The sequence below is a fragment of the Vanellus vanellus genome (assembly GCF_965231255.1).
Source record: "Vanellus vanellus genome assembly, chromosome: 7".
Classification (NCBI taxonomy): Eukaryota; Metazoa; Chordata; class Aves; order Charadriiformes; family Charadriidae; genus Vanellus; species Vanellus vanellus.
This window is the reverse complement of record NC_138912.1, coordinates 14221857-14245903: the sequence shown is the minus strand read 5'-3', so window position 1 is coordinate 14245903 and position 24047 is coordinate 14221857. Positions and strand designations below refer to the sequence as shown.

At 36.1% G+C, this 24047-nt stretch overlaps 1 protein-coding gene across 1 annotated transcript in view; it reads right to left on the bottom strand.

Moving 5' to 3' along the window:
* The window catches only part of CFAP43 (cilia and flagella associated protein 43), a gene marked incomplete at its 5' end in the record, with an annotated part of 48483 nt that overhangs the window by 13847 nt on the left and 10589 nt on the right, over positions 1 to 24047 (bottom strand). The window contains 20 exons of the mRNA XM_082486407.1: positions 55 to 261; positions 1908 to 2117; positions 2932 to 3048; positions 3782 to 3886; positions 4330 to 4455; positions 4972 to 5049; positions 6685 to 6798; positions 7375 to 7540; positions 8255 to 8385; positions 8827 to 8979; positions 9764 to 9933; positions 12005 to 12145; positions 13195 to 13298; positions 14297 to 14445; positions 15249 to 15329; positions 16405 to 16521; positions 17153 to 17284; positions 18008 to 18087; positions 19103 to 19165; positions 21187 to 21337. Coding sequence (XP_082342533.1) covers positions 55 to 261; positions 1908 to 2117; positions 2932 to 3048; positions 3782 to 3886; positions 4330 to 4455; positions 4972 to 5049; positions 6685 to 6798; positions 7375 to 7540; positions 8255 to 8385; positions 8827 to 8979; positions 9764 to 9933; positions 12005 to 12145; positions 13195 to 13298; positions 14297 to 14445; positions 15249 to 15329; positions 16405 to 16521; positions 17153 to 17284; positions 18008 to 18087; positions 19103 to 19165; positions 21187 to 21337 — 2595 coding nt within the window. The remainder of the gene's footprint in view (positions 1 to 54; positions 262 to 1907; positions 2118 to 2931; positions 3049 to 3781; positions 3887 to 4329; positions 4456 to 4971; positions 5050 to 6684; positions 6799 to 7374; positions 7541 to 8254; positions 8386 to 8826; positions 8980 to 9763; positions 9934 to 12004; positions 12146 to 13194; positions 13299 to 14296; positions 14446 to 15248; positions 15330 to 16404; positions 16522 to 17152; positions 17285 to 18007; positions 18088 to 19102; positions 19166 to 21186; positions 21338 to 24047) is intronic.

Below are 24047 nucleotides of genomic sequence, written 5' to 3'. Positions count from 1 at the left end.
AACTAGAGAACTGTATTTGAGGGGGTGAAAGAGAAAGATTTATTTTTCAGACACCTCTGAATCATGAACAGTGAGCGCTCGCTCCGGTATCTCATCATCAGTAAGAGCTGGCTCCCACACTTCCACTTGGAGATCAAGTTGTGCTAAGATTTTTCGGATCCTCAGGTTTCTTTCTCTCACTCTTGCTATCTCCTGCTCCTTTTGTCGTGCAACTATGTCAAATTCCTTATTAAAAGCAGTTTTCACTTTGTAAATTATGTCCTGAAATAACAAAAAGGGAAACAGCAATACTGCACAGATCACATCCATCCGTGATTATATACTACTCCTCAAGACATCAGAATCATAAATGTGTGCATTTGTATGTGTGATAGAGAGATAAACTGGTAAAGTCCTTTTGTGAAAATCATAAGGGCAAAGTTCAAGCTTTGTTAAATGGAGGCAGGCAAATTATCAGGTTGGTTTTTTTATTCCCTATAAATTTTTATTCCTTTTCTTCTACATATTTGCCATTTGACAAGGATACTGAAAGAAACATACTGCTGCCAAAACTAGATTAAAAATTAAGCTGCCTTCTCTTTGCTGTTTAGTTCACTTTTTAGCTGAGAGAAGAAAGGGCTTCAAAGAAAAAAACATGTGACCTGTAAATCTAGGGATTGTAAATCACAGGTGCAGGGAGGCAGAGTTAAGGACATACTTTCCTGATTTTTTAAGTGATGCAACCTGCAGTTTTGATATGCTTTCATGTGATTTTCTGTCTGACACATGTAAGTGAGAGGTGCCCATTAAATGAAGAAACATTGGAAACTAATTTTTTTAAAACACCTGAGACCTTATAATGGTTTTTAAAAGCATATATTCTTAGTGAATAAATTCTTCCTTTAGCCTAAATAATTGATCTCAGCAAAGAAAAGTAGAATATTAAGAGACAAAACCATGTGTCTCTCCTACTGTGTCAATTTACTAAAATGAAACATGCGAAGGATTTCAGTTATCATTAAACTTGACATTTTGAGATACTTAGCTGTTTTCAGCTTGTATTACTATAGATATTTGTGTCCAAGATTATTTCATTGATTTCTACTACAATAATAAGGCAGGATGGCAGATGAGGTCCAATGTTGCTGGGAGAAAAAAAGGCTGTGCTCAATGTCTAGTCAGCCGTCTAGCTCTCAGCAAACTTGCTATGTTGGCTAACACTGAATGTATATCTACACTTAGATATACAATATGTGTCTTTAAAGCCAAACAGTAGAAAGATCTTGTTACATCCAAGCTTACATCTAAAAGTGCTCCTTGTGTTTCTTCCTCATCTACTTTAAACACTCGTGCATCTACTAGATTTCATGTATTACAATGCATATTCATTGAGTTCTGCTACCATTTGCAGCCTTAAAGAGCTCTGAGGAGGCAATGCTTTATAGTAGTTTAACTTCTTCTACCCTTGTACATCACCTTCACAAGAAGCCTACTCTGTAGCATGTTTACTACTTAATAAACTGGCCAGTGTAAGAGCAGTAAGAGAATCTGAAGTAATGAATAATAAATAGCAGAAACACTGAAGACTCCAAATGAAGGGATGGTAAGACTGGAGAGAAAGGAAATGATGACAGGATCCAGCTGATCTTTCATTCAGCAGCAAATAATATGGAAAGAGGTCATGTTTTCACAGGGCATGCTAAGATGTGCAAGCTAGCTATACAAACTCTTAAACTGAAGCACCAGTGGGCAAACACAGATACCCTCAAACTGGGTAACCAGTTTCATAAAAATGTTCCTCCTGAACTGTCAAATCCACATGGTGCTTTACAGCACTATGTGCATTTATCAGCTCTCATCTCAGTAATTTAGAGAACTGTGCAACTCTCCATTAGATGTACAGTAATACAAACTTAAGAAGACATCACCTTCAATAATACTATCTGATTGACTTTCTGTTCCCTGGTGTGCAAGTCCCATTGGTGGTATAGGATAGATGTGTCTCCACCATAAAGAGAGCTCAGACTTCCAACCAGGCAGTAAGATGCACTATCATCAGCCATTACTTCTTCTGCCTTCTCTCCTTCTTCCTTAGACAATACAGGCTCAGACTCAATCTCATGATTTTTCTTCTGAATCTGAATATCACAAACATGACATCTGTGTTAATTTTGTAGATGATCCAGTGGCACATGTGTGAAAAAATTCTGCAGGTTATATTCTGCAGTTAAGCTTAGCAATCAAAATAATACAAGCTGAAATGATGAGATCTGGAATTTTGGGTCCATTTGTAGGTTCCTCAGTACAAGAAAGACATGGGCATACTGGAGCAAGTCCAGTGATAGGCCACTAATACAATTATGAGTTTGAAGCATCTAACATGTGAGGACAGGCTGAGAGAGCTGGAATTGTTTAGCCTCAAAAAGGAGAAGGTTTGGGGGGATCTTAGTAATGCTTATAAAAACCTGATTGCGGGCAGTAAGGACAACAGAGCCAGAGACTTCTCAGTGGTGCTCAGTGACAGATTGAGAGGAAATGGGTATCCATCAAAATACAAGAAATCCAACTTAAACATAATAAAACATTTTTCCTGTGAGGGTTGTCAAACATGGGAAGAGGTAGCCCATAGACATTATGGAATCTTCCATCCTTGGAGATATTCCAAACCGGACTGGACATGGCCCTGAATAAACTGCTCTAGGATGGCTGGACTAGACGACTTCCAAAGGGCTCTTTGAACCTCAGCTGTTCTGTGATTCTTTAATACTAATACATTTGTTCTGAGTAAAAACACAACATTTCATCTTTATTTATCTCTTTAAATTTTTTTGGAGAATTTCTACAGCAATAAAATGGAGCTTAGAAATGAATCTATGTGAAGAAGGGTTAAGATACCAACTCAGAACATTCTGATCTGAAATGCCTTTATGCGGTACTTCAAAGAGACTGTACCTTAAGATCCGCTGTCTCAATCTTCTTTAACCGAAGAACTTTCTCCAAAGTTTCCATCTCTTCTTTACTACGTTCCTTCAGTGGATAATTCTTCACTTCACAAGCCATATGGAAGCACTGTTCAAATTAAAAAAAAAACACACCAAAACCCCAAAGTAAAAAGTTCTTCAGAATGTATCTATCAATTCACTTGTTCAATACCTGAACAGTTATAAAGACTTCTTAAAATCAGGAATAAAATTGAAGATCAATTAATATAGACAATATAGTAAAAATCCAGGGGTAAGACAAAAACCACTTGACTTTTCAGTAGTGAAAATAGTTGGTTAAAATTTGCTTTTTTCTTTCCTTTTTTTTTTAAAAAAAAGAAATTCTCTATGGATATGGCCTCTTTATCCACAGAATTCAACCAGAAATAGATTTTTTGCAAAATGTCTTGGTCTTTCACCAACCTTGAGATAATCCACTAATTTCTCTCTGGTTAAAATAGGCAAAATCAGGGTTAAATTTTGCCTTCATGTTCTGTGTAGCAGAAGTCATACTGACTGCACACAGAAAAATAATATTTACCTCTCCTTTTAGCAACACTGCATAAAGATATTCTCTGAAATCAAGGAATCAAAGAGTTGCTTATTTGCTTAGCAGCACTCTTATCCATATTAGAAGGTAAAATCATCCAGGTTCAGACAAAATGAACAGAATGAAAGATTTGCATGAGTCCTGGTAAGAAGTAAGATTTTTCCCATACTATAAACAAACAAGAAATGTGTTATACTTCTATTTGTTTTGTCTCTGTACCTTAAGGAATCAAGAAACTACTGCAGAAAATGAGTTAGAAAGCAGAGGTTACCTTAACTGCCCGTCCTTTTACACACATAGCATCCCAGCACTCATGTTTGATGACATCCTGCAAATAGCGGTTGGCTAAATTCTCCATCTCTATCTCCTTCCTCACCTTTCAAGATACAGAAAAGAAAATAAAGAGCTGTGGTGCAAAATAAGATTTGGAGAATTTGTATTGAGTTATTGAAATAAACCTAACAGATGAAATGAATTACCAATATTTCATCATCTTAAACTATTGCAGCTATCTTCTCCAAAAACTATAGTGCACACTACTGAAGGGCATCATTTTACACGTGAAGAAAAGCATTAAAGAACTTAAGCAACGTGCCCAAGGCCACAGTGTCAGATTCATAGTTTCTGGCATAGATCATATTCCAATCGGCAATGCCTGCATCAGCAGCTTCACCTGCTTCAAAAAGTGACTTAAAATACTTCTAAGCTTTCCTGCTTCTCAGCAGTGAACAGCAACATTGAGATCATCCTCTGTTCTTCAATCATTCTTTCTCCTTTTCATTGCTAGTTTTAAAATGTTCTCCCCTCATTCTATCATACCCTGGCCACTTCTTGTTCAGCCTCTGCTTGCGCTCTTTCCTGTTCTTCTGTATCGAGGTTGAACTCCTGCTGCTCCAGTTTCTCAATGTCTGGCACCTGTTCATTTTCATGCATCATTTTCTGAATCTGTTTTTTAAAAAATAAGTATAAGTTGTAAAAAGAAATTTGAATATGAATAGAGGAAATGCTATTTTTAACACTGTAGAACTTGATACCAGATCAAATGATTCTAATTGCCTCCACTTGTAACTGCTTCATGGTAATTGGTAGAATGTGCTGCCTCTAGCTAGTGGCAGAGAGTACTATGTGAATATATTTCATCTTTCACTTAAAGTTGATCTGGATGTTATATGTGAAGTTCTGTATACTTTCTAAGAACCTGTAGTACAAAATTCTTTATTCTCTGGTTCTGAGAACTTAATAAAGTTGTTATCTATCTCATACCGTTCAACAAAGGGAAGAGCAAAATTCTGTACCTGGGTAGGTTCAGCATATAGTCCCTGAAGAAGCACATCTCTTTATTACCTGTCTGCTCAGAGTTTATGACAAAAATGTAACTAAGTACTAGAGCTGATGGCCATAAAGGAAGTGCACTTGTAAACAAAACTGGTAAGCTGAGCATTACCCTTGCAAGAAACTCACAGTTTTACGCAGCTTTTTAATTCCCATTTGCAGCTCTTTCTTCTGGTTAGCAAACCTCTGAGTCTCTTCTCTAATGACCTGACATACAATAAATATATTGTTGAAAGACAAAAATAGACAAGGAGAAAAAAAAAAGATAGAAATAATATAAAGAAACATTATCTGTGCAGAAAATAAAATTCCGAAGGTATTAATAACTGAAACAGACATAATCCTAATTCAATAGCATGATTCTTAGAATTGCTTAAGAGAAAAAAAATTGTACAACCTGGTCGTACAGCAATAGATCTTAAAAGAAAGAAAATATTAAAGAAAAGTAATCACAAGTGCAATAATTACAGACACACTGAACTGCCTAAAGTCTACTGCTAGAATTTGTCAAGTGTTTCATAGTCCTTAGATTCTTCATTGTCATTAAGCATTTCCAGTGGGATATTTAAAGACACAAGTAAACTAACATCTGTTACTCATTCTGGAAGCTGTGAAATTTTCTTTGCCCCTACAGCCTTGCCAATTCATCTCTTAGGGAAAATTTTGCAATTAATCTGGAATTTGCTTTCTAAAATAAATTTACAACTTTAAGTAGGCTGATGACTATCGATTGAAAGGAAGGGGTGTATTATTCTGACACTGGATGGACTCCATCCTTTAAAAGTCAGATGCAAGTCTCCTAAGACATTACCGAGCAGCTTAAAACAACCTAGGACCACATTGCTGCCCTTCAACCTTTGCTTCTCATCCCCTGTCCCTAGCTGATACTAATAGTTATGTGGTACTCGTGTGTATGCACAGTCACATGGATTTGTCAAAAAATTCCAGTAGAGACACCAAAGCATGAGTGCCAGCATCAAAGCAGAAACAGGAATACATGTCTGGGAGAGCGATGGAGAAGGTGCCACTTTCAGTGGCAGTATGTCTTAGATTGACTTCAGCCACTTGTGAAACTGCATCATAATCTGGAAAGTCACTCCTGAGATCACCCAGAAAGCAATGATATTTTGCTTTGTTCTGTCATTGAACCTCAAAAGCTGAACAAAATACATAGCTCTGGCTTATATCAGAAAGAACATCCTGGCATTCATATATTCATATATCTGGGAAAAAAATAATCTATACTAACATTAAAATAGCAGTTTCCAAGCTCACAAAATGCTAAATCACCTCTCTGTAGACAGTTAGACCTTTGATGCACTTTTACTTATAAAAACTTTGGTTACCTAACATACTTACTTCAACTTTAACCTGCAATAAGCATCCGGTGTTTTGTATTTAATGTTATATTGTTGAGTATTGATTTATCAGTACTATAGAATTTGTTATTCTGGCCCTTGGGAAGAAGAGAGCACCTGCTTGGTTCCTGTTAATAATCTTCTGTGCGACTTTCTGACTTTTAGAAGAAAAAAGTCTTTATAAGTTTCTAAAAGAAGCCAATTTCTCTGGCAATTTTTTTTTTTTTTTTTTTAGTTTACTTCTTGTGTAGAAGCGGTCTTTTGGTATTCAGAGCTCCTATTGTGCTAGGTATACCTTCTCTGATGTCTTTATAGACTTGACCTAGGATTTCTAGGAGTTTAGATAGCAATGCCTTAAAGAGAGGTCCAAATGTCAGAAAAGCTTTAGAAACTAGATTGCTTTACAGCATATAATTTGGCATCCCAAATTGCTACTGACTCTTGAAAACTCTGGCTTGGATTAAAACTCATTCTATGAAAGTACCTTCTGTATCTTCTGACCTATCCATGTCATGTCATTGGTACTGGCTGAATACAAACTGGTGATGTTTCCATCTTCTTCTGTCACCTCTACATTGGAAGATTTAAGTGGTGCCTCCTGAAATTAAGCATATAAACATCCATACTTAGAGAGAATGAAAGAGACAGAAAAGAAATAGAATAGAGACTCACATTAGAAGTAACACCACCACCACCAAATTCCAGAGTGTTACAACATTTTTATTCCCCAACCAGTCTCCAGATTTGATCCTGCAAAACCTTGCTAATATGCAAAGCCTTTTGACTCAAATGGGTTGACTACACTAATCTCTGTAATCACAGCTTTGCTTGATTTCAACAGAAAAATATATGGCTGGTAATACACAACGTATAGCAGTAACACCACACTGGGAATGACACATAACTTCACATGAGGAGAAACTGACTTTCACAATGAGTTTTCTGTGGCTGAAGAACGCCAAGTGAAAGTGAGATGTGAATGTCATCTTCCCACACCTATTCCAGTTCCTTGATAACACTATTCCACAAATTAATAATTAAGCATATTCAGCCTATCCTCAGGGGTATTCTACTTTTACAAAATGATCAGAGTTTGTTTTGAGGACAGTTTTTATCCTGTGTAATATTAGGATAATGATCAAACTCTTTTTCCCAATAAAAATAAAGAAAACACCTTAAATTTCTCTTCTGGAATGGATTCCGATGTGGATTCTGGGTCAAACTGCCATTCTGCCATGGATTTTAAAACAACATTTTCATTCAAAGTAGACTTGTTCAGTATAGCAAGAAGAGATTGCCAGTGAAAAGCAGCTTCCTTAACTTCAATTTTCTTTATCTTCCTAGTAAACAGAAAGATGGCTTTTGTGTGTGTATTATGGAAAAGGATGAAATATTAAATATTCCTTATTACACAATTATTAAGTTGTAAAAACATTGAATAGGCATTTTTAAACATACGATTCAGTATTGTTTCCATTCTAGAATTGCATAATTAAGTGAAGTTTCAACACTTAGAAATTCTGAAAGATGGATCACCCAGAGTATTGCTCTGGTGTAGTCATCTTTAATCTATGCATCTACCTGAACATTTTTTATACCACAGAAATGCTGTAGTTTCAAGTGTCTCTTACTCCTAATGTCTCCTAAGAGCTCTCTATAGCCACAGTTGAATTCTCATTAAAGCTGTGATATCTCCTTATCACTGAGTTAAAATAGTATCTCACGAGATTACATCCTTTACACCCCTGAGAGCTCCTTCCAGATGGTTTATTTGAGAGTGATAAGAAGCCCACTATGGGTATACTTATTAGAAGATACTCCTATATCTTGCATTGCATTGCATTGCATTGCAACCATACCCAAAGTACAAGACTTTTCATGAGCTAGGGAGACTGCCTCTAAAGATGAGAGGAATGATTTTATTTCTATCCAATTCTTCTTCTTACTTCGAGACTAATAAAAAGGAAGTCTAGAATCACAAGTAGATGCAAAAATTAGTATGTCAGGAGACAAGAATTTACACCATCGATATTGGTCTGCCACTTTGTACGTACTTCCATTTCAGACACACCAGGGCACCATCATTTTCACCATTAACAAGGATGAATTTGCCATCCAGTGAAAACACCATGGATCTGATTCCCCCTCCTTGATATGAATGGCAATGCTTCTGAGCAAGTATATCCTAGAAAGGTCATAGAAGTAGTGTCAGCAAATACGTTTTCCTAATGGAATATGCCTGTAAATTATGCTTCTTTATTTTTAGATAAGTCAATCAAAAAATGTCAATACAAAGTACATAAAAGACTACGATTTATGAGTTTAAAATTTTTGACTACAGATGGGGCACATTTGTAGTATATTGATTTTGCAGGAGAAAAAGAAGTGTAGTAAAATTATCTACCCTAAGATTTACTGGAGAAGAAAGTAAGTAGTTTGTATGATCATATATACATTCATTATAAAAACAATTCTAGTCTATAATGCTATGTCAGTTCATGTTCAATATAAATTTTTCTGGAACACTTTATAGTCAAGTGAAGAATAGCTTACAGTGAAAGAAAGTAGCTTTCACACCTCTTTCTCATGTAAACCGAACAAAACATGTGCCTGGATGCCTACCTACCATAGTAAGAGTATGATAGATGAACAAAACACCATCCTTTGCTGCTGATGCCAGCCACCGGCTGTTGGGTGATAAACAGAGGAAACCTGATCCAAACTGATTGCTAGGAGTCCTCTTTTCTGATAGAAATACTGATAGATCTTCCGACGTATTCTGCCAAACAAACAAAATGTTAGCAGCAGTTCAGATGATGGAAATACCTATGCCATTTTAAGAAGACTAATGAGAGCTTTGTGGGTTATCAGATGCATTGCAATTTAAAATGTTGTTGGGTTACTGAGCTCAGGAAGCAGTACCATTGCTATGCTGCTGATTTGCTTCTCATCTCTTCAAAAGCGTCTGTATGCAGTATGTTTTGGCCTATATATATACTATTCAGTATGCTTCCTGGCTCAGAAAGTACGGGGCTTGTCAAAGAGGAATGCTCGTCTTTGGAATTCACCTTCTTGCTTGACCTGACTGTTAAACTGAGGGAGACCTGTGAACTGCAGAGAGCTCCAGTTCATCAGCAGGCAATGACAGTGGATTCCTGAAGCCACCGCTACTTCATTGTGAAGCAGCACTGGGCTGGGTTTGCAGTTGCATCTTAGCATCGTGTGCTCACATTGGCTCAGTTCCTTGGCTGGATATTCAGGTTACTCAGCAGACTGCACAAAAGCACAGCTCCAAACCAGAAACTACAGGTGAAGTGCCTGCAAACTGTATCAGTTTTAAAAAACAATATTTGGCTTTCTGTGTAATTGAACAAGGAGATTGCTTTTGCCAGGTTTCTGAGCAGGTAGTAGGATACTGAAAGTTGATGTTTAAGGATGCAGTAGGTATTTTTAGTGCAGAGAGGATTTCTTTAAGATAATAGCTTGCTATATTCATTTTATTTACAGCCTTTCTTCACTGGTATTTAACCACCACCCAAAATAAAGCAGCTTCAGAGAATTACCTCTTCAGAGAGCTGGTATTTACAGATGAAAGGTGCACTGGTACAGTAGCCATACACAATGTTATCCTTCAATCTGACTGCTGAGCTCAAAGGGTAATCCAGATCATATTGCTCCTTTTTAATGGCACTAGCATTAAGCATTCCTTGTTCATTAACATACTTATCGTTATCTAAAAGATTGAAAAAAGAAACAGGGAGGAAGAGGTATCACTACTGCTAATGCTGGTACTTCACCTATCAAGTAATTATGTAAACCAGGCTCAGCAAGGAGTAAGTATGATGTGAGTTTTCAAGGAGAAGACTCAAAATTAAGATACTTAGGTTTAACACTAACTCTGTGGGTTGTACTGATGTAGCACACTGCAGTGAAGCTGAGAAATAGCTCAACTAGCTCTAAAGAAGTACTAGAAAGAGTTTAACCACAGTGATTTGACAATTTGTATACAGTAATTTACCCTGCTTCTTGGGTATTACATAAGTAGTGCTAATTAGTTTGCATAAAGGTTCATGTCATTATTGCCTTCATCTGGAACTTGTTTAAGCATCTCTGCCATGAAGTACACACAGCCTGGGTGGTATTGGTTACGATGCTTAAATTTAAATCTTCAAAAGGGCATTTTATTCTTTTTGGTTCCTTAATTTGACCTTTAAAGAGACACCTGAAATTAAGATTGATGCAATAACCGTAGATCTTCATCAACTTTGAAAATCAAGCCCCATTTTATATGTTCAAAAATAGGCACAAAAAGAAGCCCAATATTAGTAAATATTTAAAGAAAATACCAACTTCATTGAAAAATGCTTTTTAAAAAGTTTGTAAATTATAAAGCATTTTAAAAATTAAATGTAAATAACTAGAAAATCTGACACTAGGCTTACTAACAGTTTTACAGAAGTTTTCTCCACAAAAGGCTTTGTTAGTAATTCAGTTGCATATGAAGTGAGTAAAATGATATAAAAATAGAATGATGTTAATAATGAACACAGGCTGCCTTTGCTGTAATGTGATAGATAGAAGACATCACTGAAACCTCAAACTGTATTGATTTGGCACTTCTTAGGTGCAAGTGACATAAAACTGGAAGTGCATGGTGCCACTGCCAACCAAGCCTGTCCTGAGCTGGCTGCATGGTGAGGACACCAAACGCAACATTAGCCTGCACTATGCCTGAGTTACGTTAATGAATTTAAGCCCTTTCTTGAGAACTGAATTAGTTTCCCAGCTGATACCAGAAAGTGCCCCAAATCAATGCATTCCTAGCACATCAGTTTTAGATATTCCTAGAATACCAGATACAATTAAAAGTTCTGTGATCACTCATGACACTGAGGTCCATTTTTTCTCACTTATATAACTTCTAAAATGCTGTAATATTATATATAGCTGTATATAACTTAGCTGTATCCTGAATGACACAAATAAATGATTACTGAGTTGTTTCACAGTTGAGTAGGCATATGTAAAACAAATCATGGACAGTATTTGAGAATTTAGCGTAGTTTACCCAAGTTAGTGAAAGATTAACAAGTTCCTTTCATTTTATTTCCAGATTATGACTAGAGATTCTAACTGTGATGTCCCAATATGTACATTGCACACTGCAGATACACAGGGCCAGATTTCCAGAAGGTGAATGGAGGTATGCAATTCTTAAGTCTCCTTAATTCTCTCTTTTCCTCATAGTGCTGTTTCTTTCAGAAAACGTTTCTCTGTAGCATTCCTTATTGGGATACAACTTAATATTTTTTAAATACAGTGGACTTTTTCCTTGGTGTTTTTATGTAGAAAAGCTATAACAAAGACAGGGAATCATTATTTTTTTGAATTTTGAAGAGGCTGGTGGGACTAATTCCACTCTGAACATCTGATACGCCAGTCTGCATATGGGTGGTGCCAATCCCACAGCCTCTTTGTGGCTGGCTTTGGGCACTGCCTACATGGTAGTAATAACAATAACAACAACAATCACCACTAGTAGTAGTAGTTAAATGGTGGCTTTGTGATTCTGGAAGTGAATTACTTCTTCCTTCCTTGGCTGGCCCTCAAAATACCAGTCTTTTTGCTGAAATGATTGGGATGACTATAAGTCTACAGAATGCTGTATGAGAAATTGTGTAGCCAGAGAATGTACAGATGAGATGAAGAAAGAGATTAAGATTGTTCGTATTTTTTGTTAAGGGATGTCAGTAATATGTTCTTGCCTTAGAAAAATATCACATAGTATGTACTTCAATTCTTACCTGTTGTGAGTGCTGAGGATAGACAAAAAATTTCCAGTCTTGCTCGCTGGACCTCTGCTACATTAAGAAGTACCACCACTTCAACTAAGTCATTCTTGAAGTCAGAAACTACAGAAAGATCCAGCACTTCATCTGCCAACACTGAAGCAGGCAGGGAACACAAATGTAAATAGTTACTGAATCATGGTAACATTGTTTTTACTAAGATATCATGTGAAGCAAAATAAGATTCCTGTTTGGAACACACCTCAGCTCAATTACACAGTTTTGAATTTGCACTGAAATGGGAGACAAGCCACAACCTGGTTTCAGAAACTGCTGCATACACACAACTTCAGCTTGAGGTATCGGGTGCTGAAAATGCTAAGCACCAGAGTGTTATTATTATATTAAACATTGCAATCTGAGTTTACATCCAGCTTGCATTGTAGCAGTTTTGAGACTGTCTACTGGTAACTGCCAGATAAAGCACAGAAAAGCCCTCTTCTAAGAAGCCAGACAGACAATGAGAACATGATCAGGCAAATTCTGAAAATTATCTAAGTAGATGTAATTCTGCATTTGTCAAACCAATTAAAATGATAAAATAAAGCCCTTTCTGCTTAAAATTGTGATGAAGATTTATATGCACAGATGTGCTCTTTAAGTATAATGTTACTGGAATTGAGAGACTGTATAAACAAATTTACAAATTTCAGAAGAATTTTTTGCAAGTTAAAATTCCATCATTTTTTATTCTTCAGTATCAACCAGCAAAGCTGACAATTCCAACAGTACCTGTGTTAAAGATGGGGCAGACATTTTTAATAGGAGATTGCACCCAGCTATCATGACCTACAGTTTTTTATTCTAAGTTCTCATATAGCGAGCCACTAAGGTCTTAAGTTCTTTGCCAGCACTGTTACTTTTATGCTGGAGTTGCGATCAGTTGGTCAACTAATCCATTCTCTTCCCTGTGACTTATATGTGCCCTGGAAGAAAGGTCATATTGGTGCCTTTGCTAACTAAAATTACAGAGGAAAAAGATTGGCCAGGTCAAAATATGGTTGGGAAACAGGTGGGGACAATATGTTTAGTCCTCCTAAAAAATAAGTAGAATGAAGGAGAGTGGCTTAGTTTGATCAGCAAGTATACTTAAAATACAGCAAATAGTGCAAACACAACATAATTAATATTGTTATATATATTACCTACGTATCCAAGAACTTGGAATAATTTTGAAGGCCGGGCATCTAGAATAAAGATATGTCCTTCTGTAGCTCTAGCAATGAGGAACTGGCCACTCTGATCATAACTAGGTAAAATATAAATCCAAGTAGAAAATAGTTCAATACAGTCAATGAAAAGGGTCAAATAATTCCACTCCCATAACTCTGCTGACTTCACTGAGGGCATAAACACAACTGAAATTTCAGCTTCTAGGATTACAGGGTTAGGGCCTCATATAAAGCCCAGAGTTTGGTCAATCTAAAGCTACTGATACTCCACAGCAGTCTATGTTAACAACTTTATTAAATCTTTCTTTGAAGTTCACTTTTTAAAAAATAAAACTACTATACAGATTTTGATATCATTTTCAATAGACATGTCTTTGTTTGCATTGATTTGACTTTGAATAAGTTGCTTTCTGTATCTGTTTTTAGTGGTTTATCTTCGGTAACTGTGAAAACAGATCACATCCGAGCCTCCAACTAACTTGCAGATTTATATTAAAGTTTAATAGTTAAAAATCCATTCTATCTTTTAAAAAGTAGAAGTAAAATACTCTCAGTTTTTTCAATAATTGAAAGAACAGCAAACAACCAGACAAAAAAAATATATATTATATCACTAGATCCAATTACAGGAAGACTGGTAAATTCTGGAACTGTAAGCAAATGAATAATTATCAATGGTAATAAAAATCCACCATATAAGAACAGATGACCAAAAGGCTTAAACTTAACTTCACAAAATTTCAAATTTATATGCAGTGAGAAATAACCCTCTAAATTCAGATACGTGGAAATGCGCATAATTACTGCATATAGTGATCTGTCAGAAAGGATGTTATACATCAGTATCTTCAGTGTTCGGTTAAACTTTCTTAAAATACAGATTTATTATATTTCTTATATAAATTCTGCTACGTCTCTTGCAAGCAATTCAGAATATGTAGGAAAAAAAAAAGAAGCTGTTAAAATATTTTACTTTATCATTTTTAGAATAAAAATTTCAATTTTTTGGTTCAACTAAAAGCATTACTCAAGCAACAAACTGACAATATTCCTGCCCTTGTTACTACATACTTACTGCAAAGACAGCACTGGAAATTTGGAGAGAAAAATTCTGTGAACAATCCGTGGAGCTTCAACTTTGGTAACATCAAGGAAATAGATTTGACCCATTTTGGTCCCTACAGCAACACTGTTGGAGGAGGGACAGCAAGCCATAGCAGTTGCCTAGTTGAGAAGTAAAAGATGCTAAACAGCTCCATATCATTTGACATATTATGCTACATGTTAGTATGCACTTTCTTTTACTATTTAAAAGTCCCTAAAATCTGGAGAAGAAACCCCAAGTGGTTTATCTAAAAAACTTTTTTGTTGTTGTTTTTAACAAAGAAAGGATTTTAGAGACATCATAGGCATTTTTACCTATGCTCTGTATCTACATATCAAAATCTAATTCTGTGCTCCTCAGAAAAAAACTTCATATCCACTATCCAGATTTTAAGTGAAAGAAGTTCCACCTAAATAAAAGAGTGAGTACCCTGTTATGTGTGCAGCTGTTATAGAAAGAGATTTGTTTTCTTACTATGTCAGTTTTCAGGGTTTGAATGCATCTTAAATCAGGACAAAGCATTAACATTGTGAAACACTTTTATCAACTGAATTCCTAAAACCTGTTTTTCAGATCAGTCAAGGCATTTAGTTTTTATACACTTCAAACTTTTCCTTTTAGTTCTGACACTCATTAAAAACAAAAATTTAATAAAACAATAGCATAAGAATTTAGATTGTGGTTTACAAATATATGCTTAAAGACACATGAAATGTTTGCGTTGCTTTATGGCTGAGTTAAATACATGATTAGTTCAAGGAAACATTCTGAAAGATAATCTTTTGTAAAACTCTTTAAAACTTTTAAAATTCACTCCTCAGCACTGGTTGATCCAAATCTGTGGAATAATCTCCTGTGAATTGAAAATTATTAAAGAAAATTTTAAGTATCAGTCACTCTATAAGATCCCAGTTACATGTACCTCAATATCAAGGTTTAGCTTGCCGAGGCAAGTTCCATCTTCCAGGAACCAAACTTGTACTTCACCTGAAATTGCTACAGACTGTTGAACAGAGAAAAAAATAGTAAAAAGAGGGTAGAATAACCAAATAGACTGGAAGTGACTAGTGATCTTTTATAGAATATAAATTCAACTAATGTCTGAGCATAGCAGATCAAGGGTTACTTGTTTTGCTTGGAATTATCTTGCTTTTTAATAATTTTTGTGAACTGCTGCAACTACAGGAATGGTTTTTAAGTAGAATCAGACAATTTAGGGCAAAACATGTAAGCTTGATCAATATTAGCACCCCCACCATTCAGCTGGCAATAGAAAAACCTGCTTATAATTTTCTTTGCATAGGAAAGGGCTTAAGGAGAGGTCTTGTTTTCTCACATGAAAAATGATGCATATCATAATGGCGCTTCAGTTCTTCCTATATCTGGGCACTTGTATAATTCCATAGTAAAATACAGCTAGATATCAATCAACCTTCACATTACTCATTCAGAGTCAGGTAAAATTTATCGTGTCCATGCTAACAACAAACATACAGATTCAGCAAACCTAATTGACTAAAACCCCAGGGTTCCTAGGCTGGCTACTTGAAGAATTCATGGCCTTGAAATGAATCAGACTTGCTGGCTAAAATATATGTCTTGCAGGAGTCAAAAACATAGGAGGAAAGCGAGGAATTTTTCAGAATGGACAGAGCCATGAGCCAGGCCTTCTTTTTCCCTGGACCCAGGACAGAGGCATCTCTCAGGCTGTTCCAGTTTGTGCTGAAGGCTGAAAAGATCAGTAGGAATTTCTTGTCCCAACATCTGTTCTCTGAATTGAATCCACCTTTTGCTCAGCTATGTTGAACAATGGTGAGTCACACAAATCAGCAGCAGAACCAATATGACATTTTAGCAGCCTGTGAATTATCCACCCTGCATTCTAGGGCAACTTCTGACCCTTTTATATGCCATGCATGAATTATTGCCATTTACTTCCTTTAACAAGAAGTTACACAACTGTAACAAATAGCAGAACAGTTCCAGTCTCTGCAAGGCTTTTGATTTTGTACCTTAGCAACATATTGATTACCTGAAAAGAGCCACTATTACATATGAGAAAGAATATAATTTCTTACCACACAGTACTTGTCCCCTGGAGTAAGAAAATCAGCTGCCAGAAAACAACTGCTGCATGCATCCAAGAGTTTGACAGCTTCTCCACTGTGGGCAGGTTTGTAAGTATAGACTGTCCCCTGACAAATAAGGAGAAATAATCCATCACTGGGCATTAAAAGCTTTCAAAGACTTCAACAAAAAATACCCATCTTTCTGAGTGTCACTCTCTAAAGTTTTATATTTGACTCTAAACTGAGGTAAAAAGTGCCTGGCAGAATTCCGCTGAATTTACTGGATTGTATTATTTTACACCAGGTTAGTTCATTTTTGAGTGATCAAGCTAGTCCCACTTTCAAGAAGTTTTGTTTCTCAAAATTGCTTTAATAAAATAATTTAAAACCACGCTATTTCATGTTACTCCAGGAATCAATAAATATTCTAAACCAACATAAAACACAAATCATAAATCTTTTTGTGTGTTTACTCCACTGTAAACACACAAGTAAATCTCAGGGGAATCTCATTGGGAAATCTCAGCACTTTATATTACTTTATAATCCACTGTCTGTAGGAGACAATCATTCTGAGCTTCATTAAAGTCTTTCCAATCTTTCATTTAAAAACACAAGATGAACTAAGTTCACCTCTGATATAATTTGTTGACTTGTGTGATTACATTACAGACATTTCATACTAGTAGTATCGGCATACACATATAGAATCACAGGAACATCCCATTACATAATGCTATTATCTCAAATGCTATACCTGGTCAGTGACAAGCAGAAGTACAGTGTAATCAGGGGAGAATATGATGCTGGATATGGGTTGTAAGATATCAACGCAGATTTTCATCTCATACTGCAGACCTTTGATGTGATAAAAGAATAAAATGCCCTCCTGTGCAGAAAAGTACAAATCCATATCAGGTCTGGGTCATTCATCCTAGCCCATTCTCGCAAAGTGAACTGCAAGACCTTCTGAAAATCTTGAAAGCAAGAGTGTTTAACTGTATCCCATCACTAATGGTCCCATTTGCCTTTAGTATGTTTAAATACAGAGGACTGAACCTGGATAATAGATCTATTGAAAAAATCAGGTGTTCTTTAATACAAATCTTACTAACAGTTCATGTTTGATAACAAAAGACACTCTCATCAGTTAATACTTAAGATCTCGTATTGGGGTTTTTTTTAGACAGTATAAGAGTTTGTCCCACTCTTGAGCAGTAATGTACAATAGCATCGTCAGTTTGGGTTATTGACTTAAATTTTGCACAAAACAATTTGGTGGTTGTCTTGGCCATTTTCTCTTCCTTCCTGTTTTTTTGTCCATCCTTTTCTGTTCCTCTAGAATACTCTTTGCCTTTTGTTAAAAATAGGATTGTTCTTTTTTGTTGCTGCTTTGACTACAAAAATGGAATCTCTTCCCATCCTGCTCCCTCAGGGAGCAGGACATTTTCTCAAGTCTTAACAAAGAAAATATATACAACACCAGGGAGGACCTTTATAGTTCTGCAGCCCTCCACTTTCTTCTAACTCCTGTCTGCAGTGAACTCTGCATTTGAATGTTCTTTGATTTTCACACAATAATGGTAAGGTAAAAACATAAAGGATGCCTTACATTTCCAGCTGCGTACAGTCCCTCGTTACAAAATGCCATGGCAAATAAAACTCGGTTTTGCAGAGCCTTTGGTTTGCCACCTGAGAGCACAAAATTGACACAAAATATCAAATTTAATTTATTGCAACAACTTGTCTCAACTTCAAATCTGAGATGATTTACTATTTGTGTGTAAAAAGGCTCCACAGGCTATATATTCTTTGGACTTCTTGCTGTGATAATGAAGGAGAAGGTTGGTATACATAATTTGAAATGACAGTACTACTGTGGTCTGATGAACTAGAAATAATTGAGAAATCATTTGATTTTGTAAAGGCTGCTAAATAGCCACTTTAAAGTTCATCAACAGAATCATAGAGTCATTTAGGTTGGAAGGGACCCTATCAGTCCTCTGATCCCCAAGAATGGAAATTCCACAGCTTCTTTTTGTCTATGTTCACTGGGAAAGTGTTTTTTTTTTTTCCTAATACATACACAGAATTTCTGTTGATGCAAACTGTGTCCTTTGCCTGCCTGATTCCATCTTCTCTGTAACCTTTCATTAGGTAGCTAAAGCAACAGTAAAATCCCCCATTTCCTTTTCTCCAGGCTGAACAAACATACTTCTCTTAGCCCATCTTTGTAACGTCATGTACTTAGACTCTGCAATAATCTTTGTGGCCCTGTAGTGAACTTCATCCGTTATGTGAACATCTTTTTTGTACTGTGGAGCCCAAAACAAAATGTTTGAAACAAACCCCTAAACCCTAACGCAGCTAAATTACAAGTGATTGCAGTTCTAAAAAAAGTTACTAAAACTAAGCAGTAGGAAACCTATTCTAGCATCACTTATTCCAATTTAAATTCGAATGGACAAAAATTATTTCACTGGCACAGTTTCTCCTGAGGCTATTCATTTGGCTGTCTGTTAGCACAAAAGCTATTAATCATTTGTTATGTAAACATATAAAAGATTGCCATCAATGTGTCTTATAGAAGCCAGTGTGAACTGAGTTTTTCTAACCAGTGACTTCCAGCTGTACTCACATATTATTACTCTCAGACATCACTGGTGCTGCCTAAATATCTATTAACTTGATTTGAATATGGAAATACCTTTCTTTTTCTGTACTTCTCTACGAACGTATGACACCACATCCGATATTTTACGCATGTATTCTGCAGAAAAGAAAACAATTTATAATGTCAAACCTTGTTTATATGTCAATATAGCAATAAAAGTCAGTTGTATTCCAGCCTACTGAACAAAAGACCGGGCTCAATATACGAATCAAAAACGTGCATTGTTCCCCAATACCCAATTTCTGTCATTTATGCAGCTGAGCAGGCACAATCTTTCTGTGATTCAGCTTACAACTGTGAAAGGGAGATAGCAATATTTGGCATGGAGACTGGTACAGATGCAGATTTATCTATCTTCTAGTGTTAAGTTCTGGTATTGTTATTTCTAACCACGTTTTTTTTTTTATTTGATGTAATTAAGAAGGAAATTTCAGTCAGTCTGAAAAAATGCCCAAGTGAAATGTTGTGGCTGCTTATGATTCTGTTTGCAACACCATAGCAGGAATTTAGCATGTGCCTAAAGTTGGACATGCATTTAAGCATTCTGTTAAAGAGACACAGATTGCAGTATGTTTTAAATTAAGCAGAAGCTTCAGTACAATATGAATACAGAAAATTTTGTTATCAGTTTTAGGACAGAACTCAAAGAAGAATATACAGGCCAAGGAAAAGCCCAAATGGCAAATATTCTTGTTGCCTTCTACTGAAGTGGCAAAAACATTTCTGATCACACCTCAGCTTTTTATTTGTTGATGATTTCCAACTATTGATTCAGTAAACTTAAAACTGATAATTTCAAAAGCGGAGAAATAATGCTGGTTTGCTGGTTTTTTTTTAAGAGCAGACTTACATTTCTCTGTTAACTATCAAAACTGAACAGAGTTACAATACTTTGGAAAAGTCAAGGACACTTGCTGTAGCTTAAAAAATAACGTATTACATGGCAAAAGAAGAAAACAAGATTATCACCAGCCTGCCTGTTAACACAGATTCAGTGTTTATTAGAGAAACTGTTCTATGCTGGTCTACAACAGGATATCACCCAGTTGTAGTGCTAGGGAGAAGCATAATCCAGTACTCCTCTTAGACCTGAGTGAATCAGTGAACTTCATGTGCACAGTAGGACTGATACCTTCCATCCCTGCAAAGGGCATTAATGTACAGGTTGCCATTGCCAGAACACTTTATGCTGGTTGTGTCTCACTGTCCTCCATCTTGGGAGCCCTCTGAATGGGCACAGAAGGGTAGTATGTGGTAGGTAGTAGGGAAGACACCTCAGGATTCCCAGAAAAAAGAACGCTTGGAATGGGCTACTCTTGCCAAAAAACTTTAGTCAGTCACTAGCCTGCCAAAGATCCCCCCGAAAAAAGACAGGTGGGAATATATATAGGGCAGACAAATCACCTCTGCAAGTTACAATCAGTCTGAGGGTCATGTACTCAGTCCTCCCATTCTAGAATAAATTAAAAGCAGATATCTTTGTTTGAAGCCAAAGACATCTTCTGTTCACTCTCTGTGCTTCACACCTTCTGCAGTAAAGCCTGACAGTCTTTACAGTCTTGTTTTCATTAGAAAATAGTTTATGTAAGAGCTGACCTTAAGAAATTCTATTAAGCAACATTACATTAAATTCAGTTTTGTTGTTTGAAGACTTATCATGAGTCTTCAAAGATATGTTCTAACATTATCTAACATACCAAAGGAGGACAATCTAATATTTCAAGCAAAATAAGATAAATTGTTGGTACTTAACTAATAGGGAAAAGACTGTGTATAGCTGGTCTATTAATAGTTTAATGCTAATCTAGTAGGGCTGGTTAATAAGATCTGGCCTTCTGGAACTATTGTTCATTTTATCAGTTTTGATGTATCTAGATTTCTCTCTTTTTTTTTGCCAAAGAAAAATGAAAGCCAATTATTGGGTGCTAAAGAAACCCACAGAGAAGTTCAAAAGACATTCTCAAATGTTTATGATACTAATAAAAGAACTATGGCTCTACAATATAGCTTTACCATTTCCGTAACGGACACAATAGAACAGAAGAAAGCAAAAAAAGGTTTCACCTATCCACTCTTCTCTCTAGTTGAATAAAACACAAAATGCAGCTATTTCTTACCAGGCAGAGGTTTTTCTTGAAGAGTAGAAACATTGCATGTCTCAGCATCAATTGCCAAAACATATCCTTCTTTACAGCCCATGTAAATTTCTGAGGTCGCAGTCCAGCAGTGGGCAGTAGGATACACTGAGGGCCTAATATAATTTCTAGGCTTCAGCACAAAAATAAACAAGTTCAATCAACAATTGACAAATATTTGTACAAGCAGCTACATACATTTTAAGGCAAAAAAAGATCATTACCTGATAGAGTCTGACCACTTGTATAACATCAGCCTTATTTTATTCAGTCATCCCTTCACTGAAGCTAGTAACTTGAGAAACAAGAACATTTTCAAGAAAAGTCTGTGACTGGAGAGAGTGGTGGAGAACTCACCTCTCTCCCTAGAAGCCTGTTAAAATGATGAATTGTATTTTCATTTAAAAAATATATATTTTAAAATTTGAATTTATCTGGATTTATCCTCCAGCACTTGCATCTGCTACAGTTTTGTCCTCTAACTTGGAAGTCCCTCCAGTATCTTCTGTACCTTCACAAAGATATTGACCCACCATAACCAGGTGGGTCCCAATTTTTTAATGATAAAATTATGATAAAATTCAACACATTGAGACCCTAGATTATTTAATTTTTTTTGTAACGTTAGAATAGCACTGGAAGCCCAAATTGAAATGGATACCCACTCTGACCTCACCCTGAAAAATGCTTTTGAAACTGCTTTTCAGAATAGTCTTCCACTTTGCAGACATAACCTGCACATGTAGTCTTACATACTTGGCAGTACTAAAACACATTTTGTTTGAATAGTTTATCTTATCATATAATCCAAATTGCTCTGTAAAACAGCTCTGTCAACCTTTGGGTCATCTGCAAATTAGTTCTAGCAATATCCCTGCCATAGACTTCCCATGTGCCTTGAATTTCATTTTGCTAAAATAAATCTCATAAATCCATCATCCATAAAACAGGAAGAAAAGAACTTCTCCAGCTGTTCAGGTACAACAGCAATAGGGGTCATATGAATACCATAACAGAAAGAACCAGATTTAAGAGAATTCAGGGAGGGGGAGAGGGGAACAAAACACAAGAAAAACTTGGGAGAATCTTTAAAAGACATGATTCAAAGAACCATGCACGTGAGCGGAAGTGGTGACGAACAATAGACAATATGATGGATGAAAAAAAAGAAGAATCTATAATTCTATAAAACACCTGCTGTCTCACTAAAGGCTCTACAAAAAGAGGAAATATGCATGGATTTGTGATGAAAACATAGGACAGAGATGCATCAGTATCTAGATTTCATTAGTAAAATATGCCAAGGGCTTGCTATATGATTCTGGGTAAGTAACTTGCTCTCTATTTATGCTTACAAAGCATTTTGAATTTCTCAGGGGAAAATGTTACAGAAATAAAGTATATTAATATCTACTTTATAAATCAAATAGGACTAACAGTAATAAATTTATAACAAATGGGGCTTTCCATCACCCAGAGAAACATTTAATATAGGCATTTTCAGGGATTTTATGAGGCTTGAACATCACAAATCATTGGGAAGGTTGGAACCGAACCACCGTGAATCAGAAGATTCCGATGAAAAGACAACTTCTGTAATGTTCCTTTGTACCTGTTGTCGTGACTACCTTTACACAAAAAATAGGTAAAATATGATAATCCTAGGATGAGATTATGTAAATCCCAAACCAGGTTGCTTCTTGAACTGTGCATTGGTATGGTGGGGCATAATAATAATGCTGTCATTTTTTTAACTTCTCTTCCTTTTGAGGAGCACCTCTACAGAGAAAAGAATCCATGATGGATCCTTGTTATGAAAAGTTTTATAAAAAGAGAATGGAATAAAATTGGCCCTGCGGACGAAGTGGAGTCAAATGGGCTTGTCATGGTAAAGGACATTCAGAAAACTCAGGTCCAACTGTAAGAAATATTGAAATAAAAACTAAATCAATGTAATGCAATAAAGAAAAGGATTGAATGCTGTAGGATGTTTTAATTCCTTTCACTCTGCTGCCCCATTGTGGTTACACTTTGGTACATACCCAGCTTCAGTATCTTGTTCTTGAGTATGGAACCCTAACACATTTCAAAGCAGCAAACAAGTGCACTGGCAATGGGCTTGCTTTTCTTACTTGCCTCTCACACATTCCTTAGGAGTGGACTACAGCCTCCAAGGACCATGGACTAGAGGTTGAGGACAACTCTTTTAAATAATAGTCTAAATAAATGGTTCTTCATTTTGGATGCTTACATCAACATGAAAAACATGAATCTCAACTGACTTGGATTTAGTGATAAAGAACAAAAATCCTTCTGTCTAATTCTGCAGAGACAGGGAGAGCTTCATCAGGCCATGATAGTATTCCAGCTGCGTTCAACTGAACACACCTCATTAACCACCACAGGAGAAGCAGGTTGTCTCTTACTAATTAAAAGAGCATTGATGATAGTAGAGAGGAAAATGACTCCAAGGTATTTACAAATGTCGAGGCACAGATTTTAGGCTAGAGTCAGATAACTGCTCATGGACATTTGTAATGGTATACAAGTCATCAGTGACAGTAACCACTGATACATCTGCCACAGCAGCCTGTCAATTTATAAAGACAGTGAAGAACAGTAGTTATAGCACCTCTATTTTGGACAGCCTGGTCCTTTACAGCATGCGTAGTCTGAAGATATCTTGATATCTGAGGAACTCAGCAACTTCAGTCATTTCAATCTCTCTCCAAGTTGCTGCATTAGACACTTCAATAAAAGGTTCTTGATAAAACAGTATTTCAAAGAAGTATCTTCTCCATCAAGTATATTCTGATCAACTTGTGTAGTAATTGCTTTGGAAT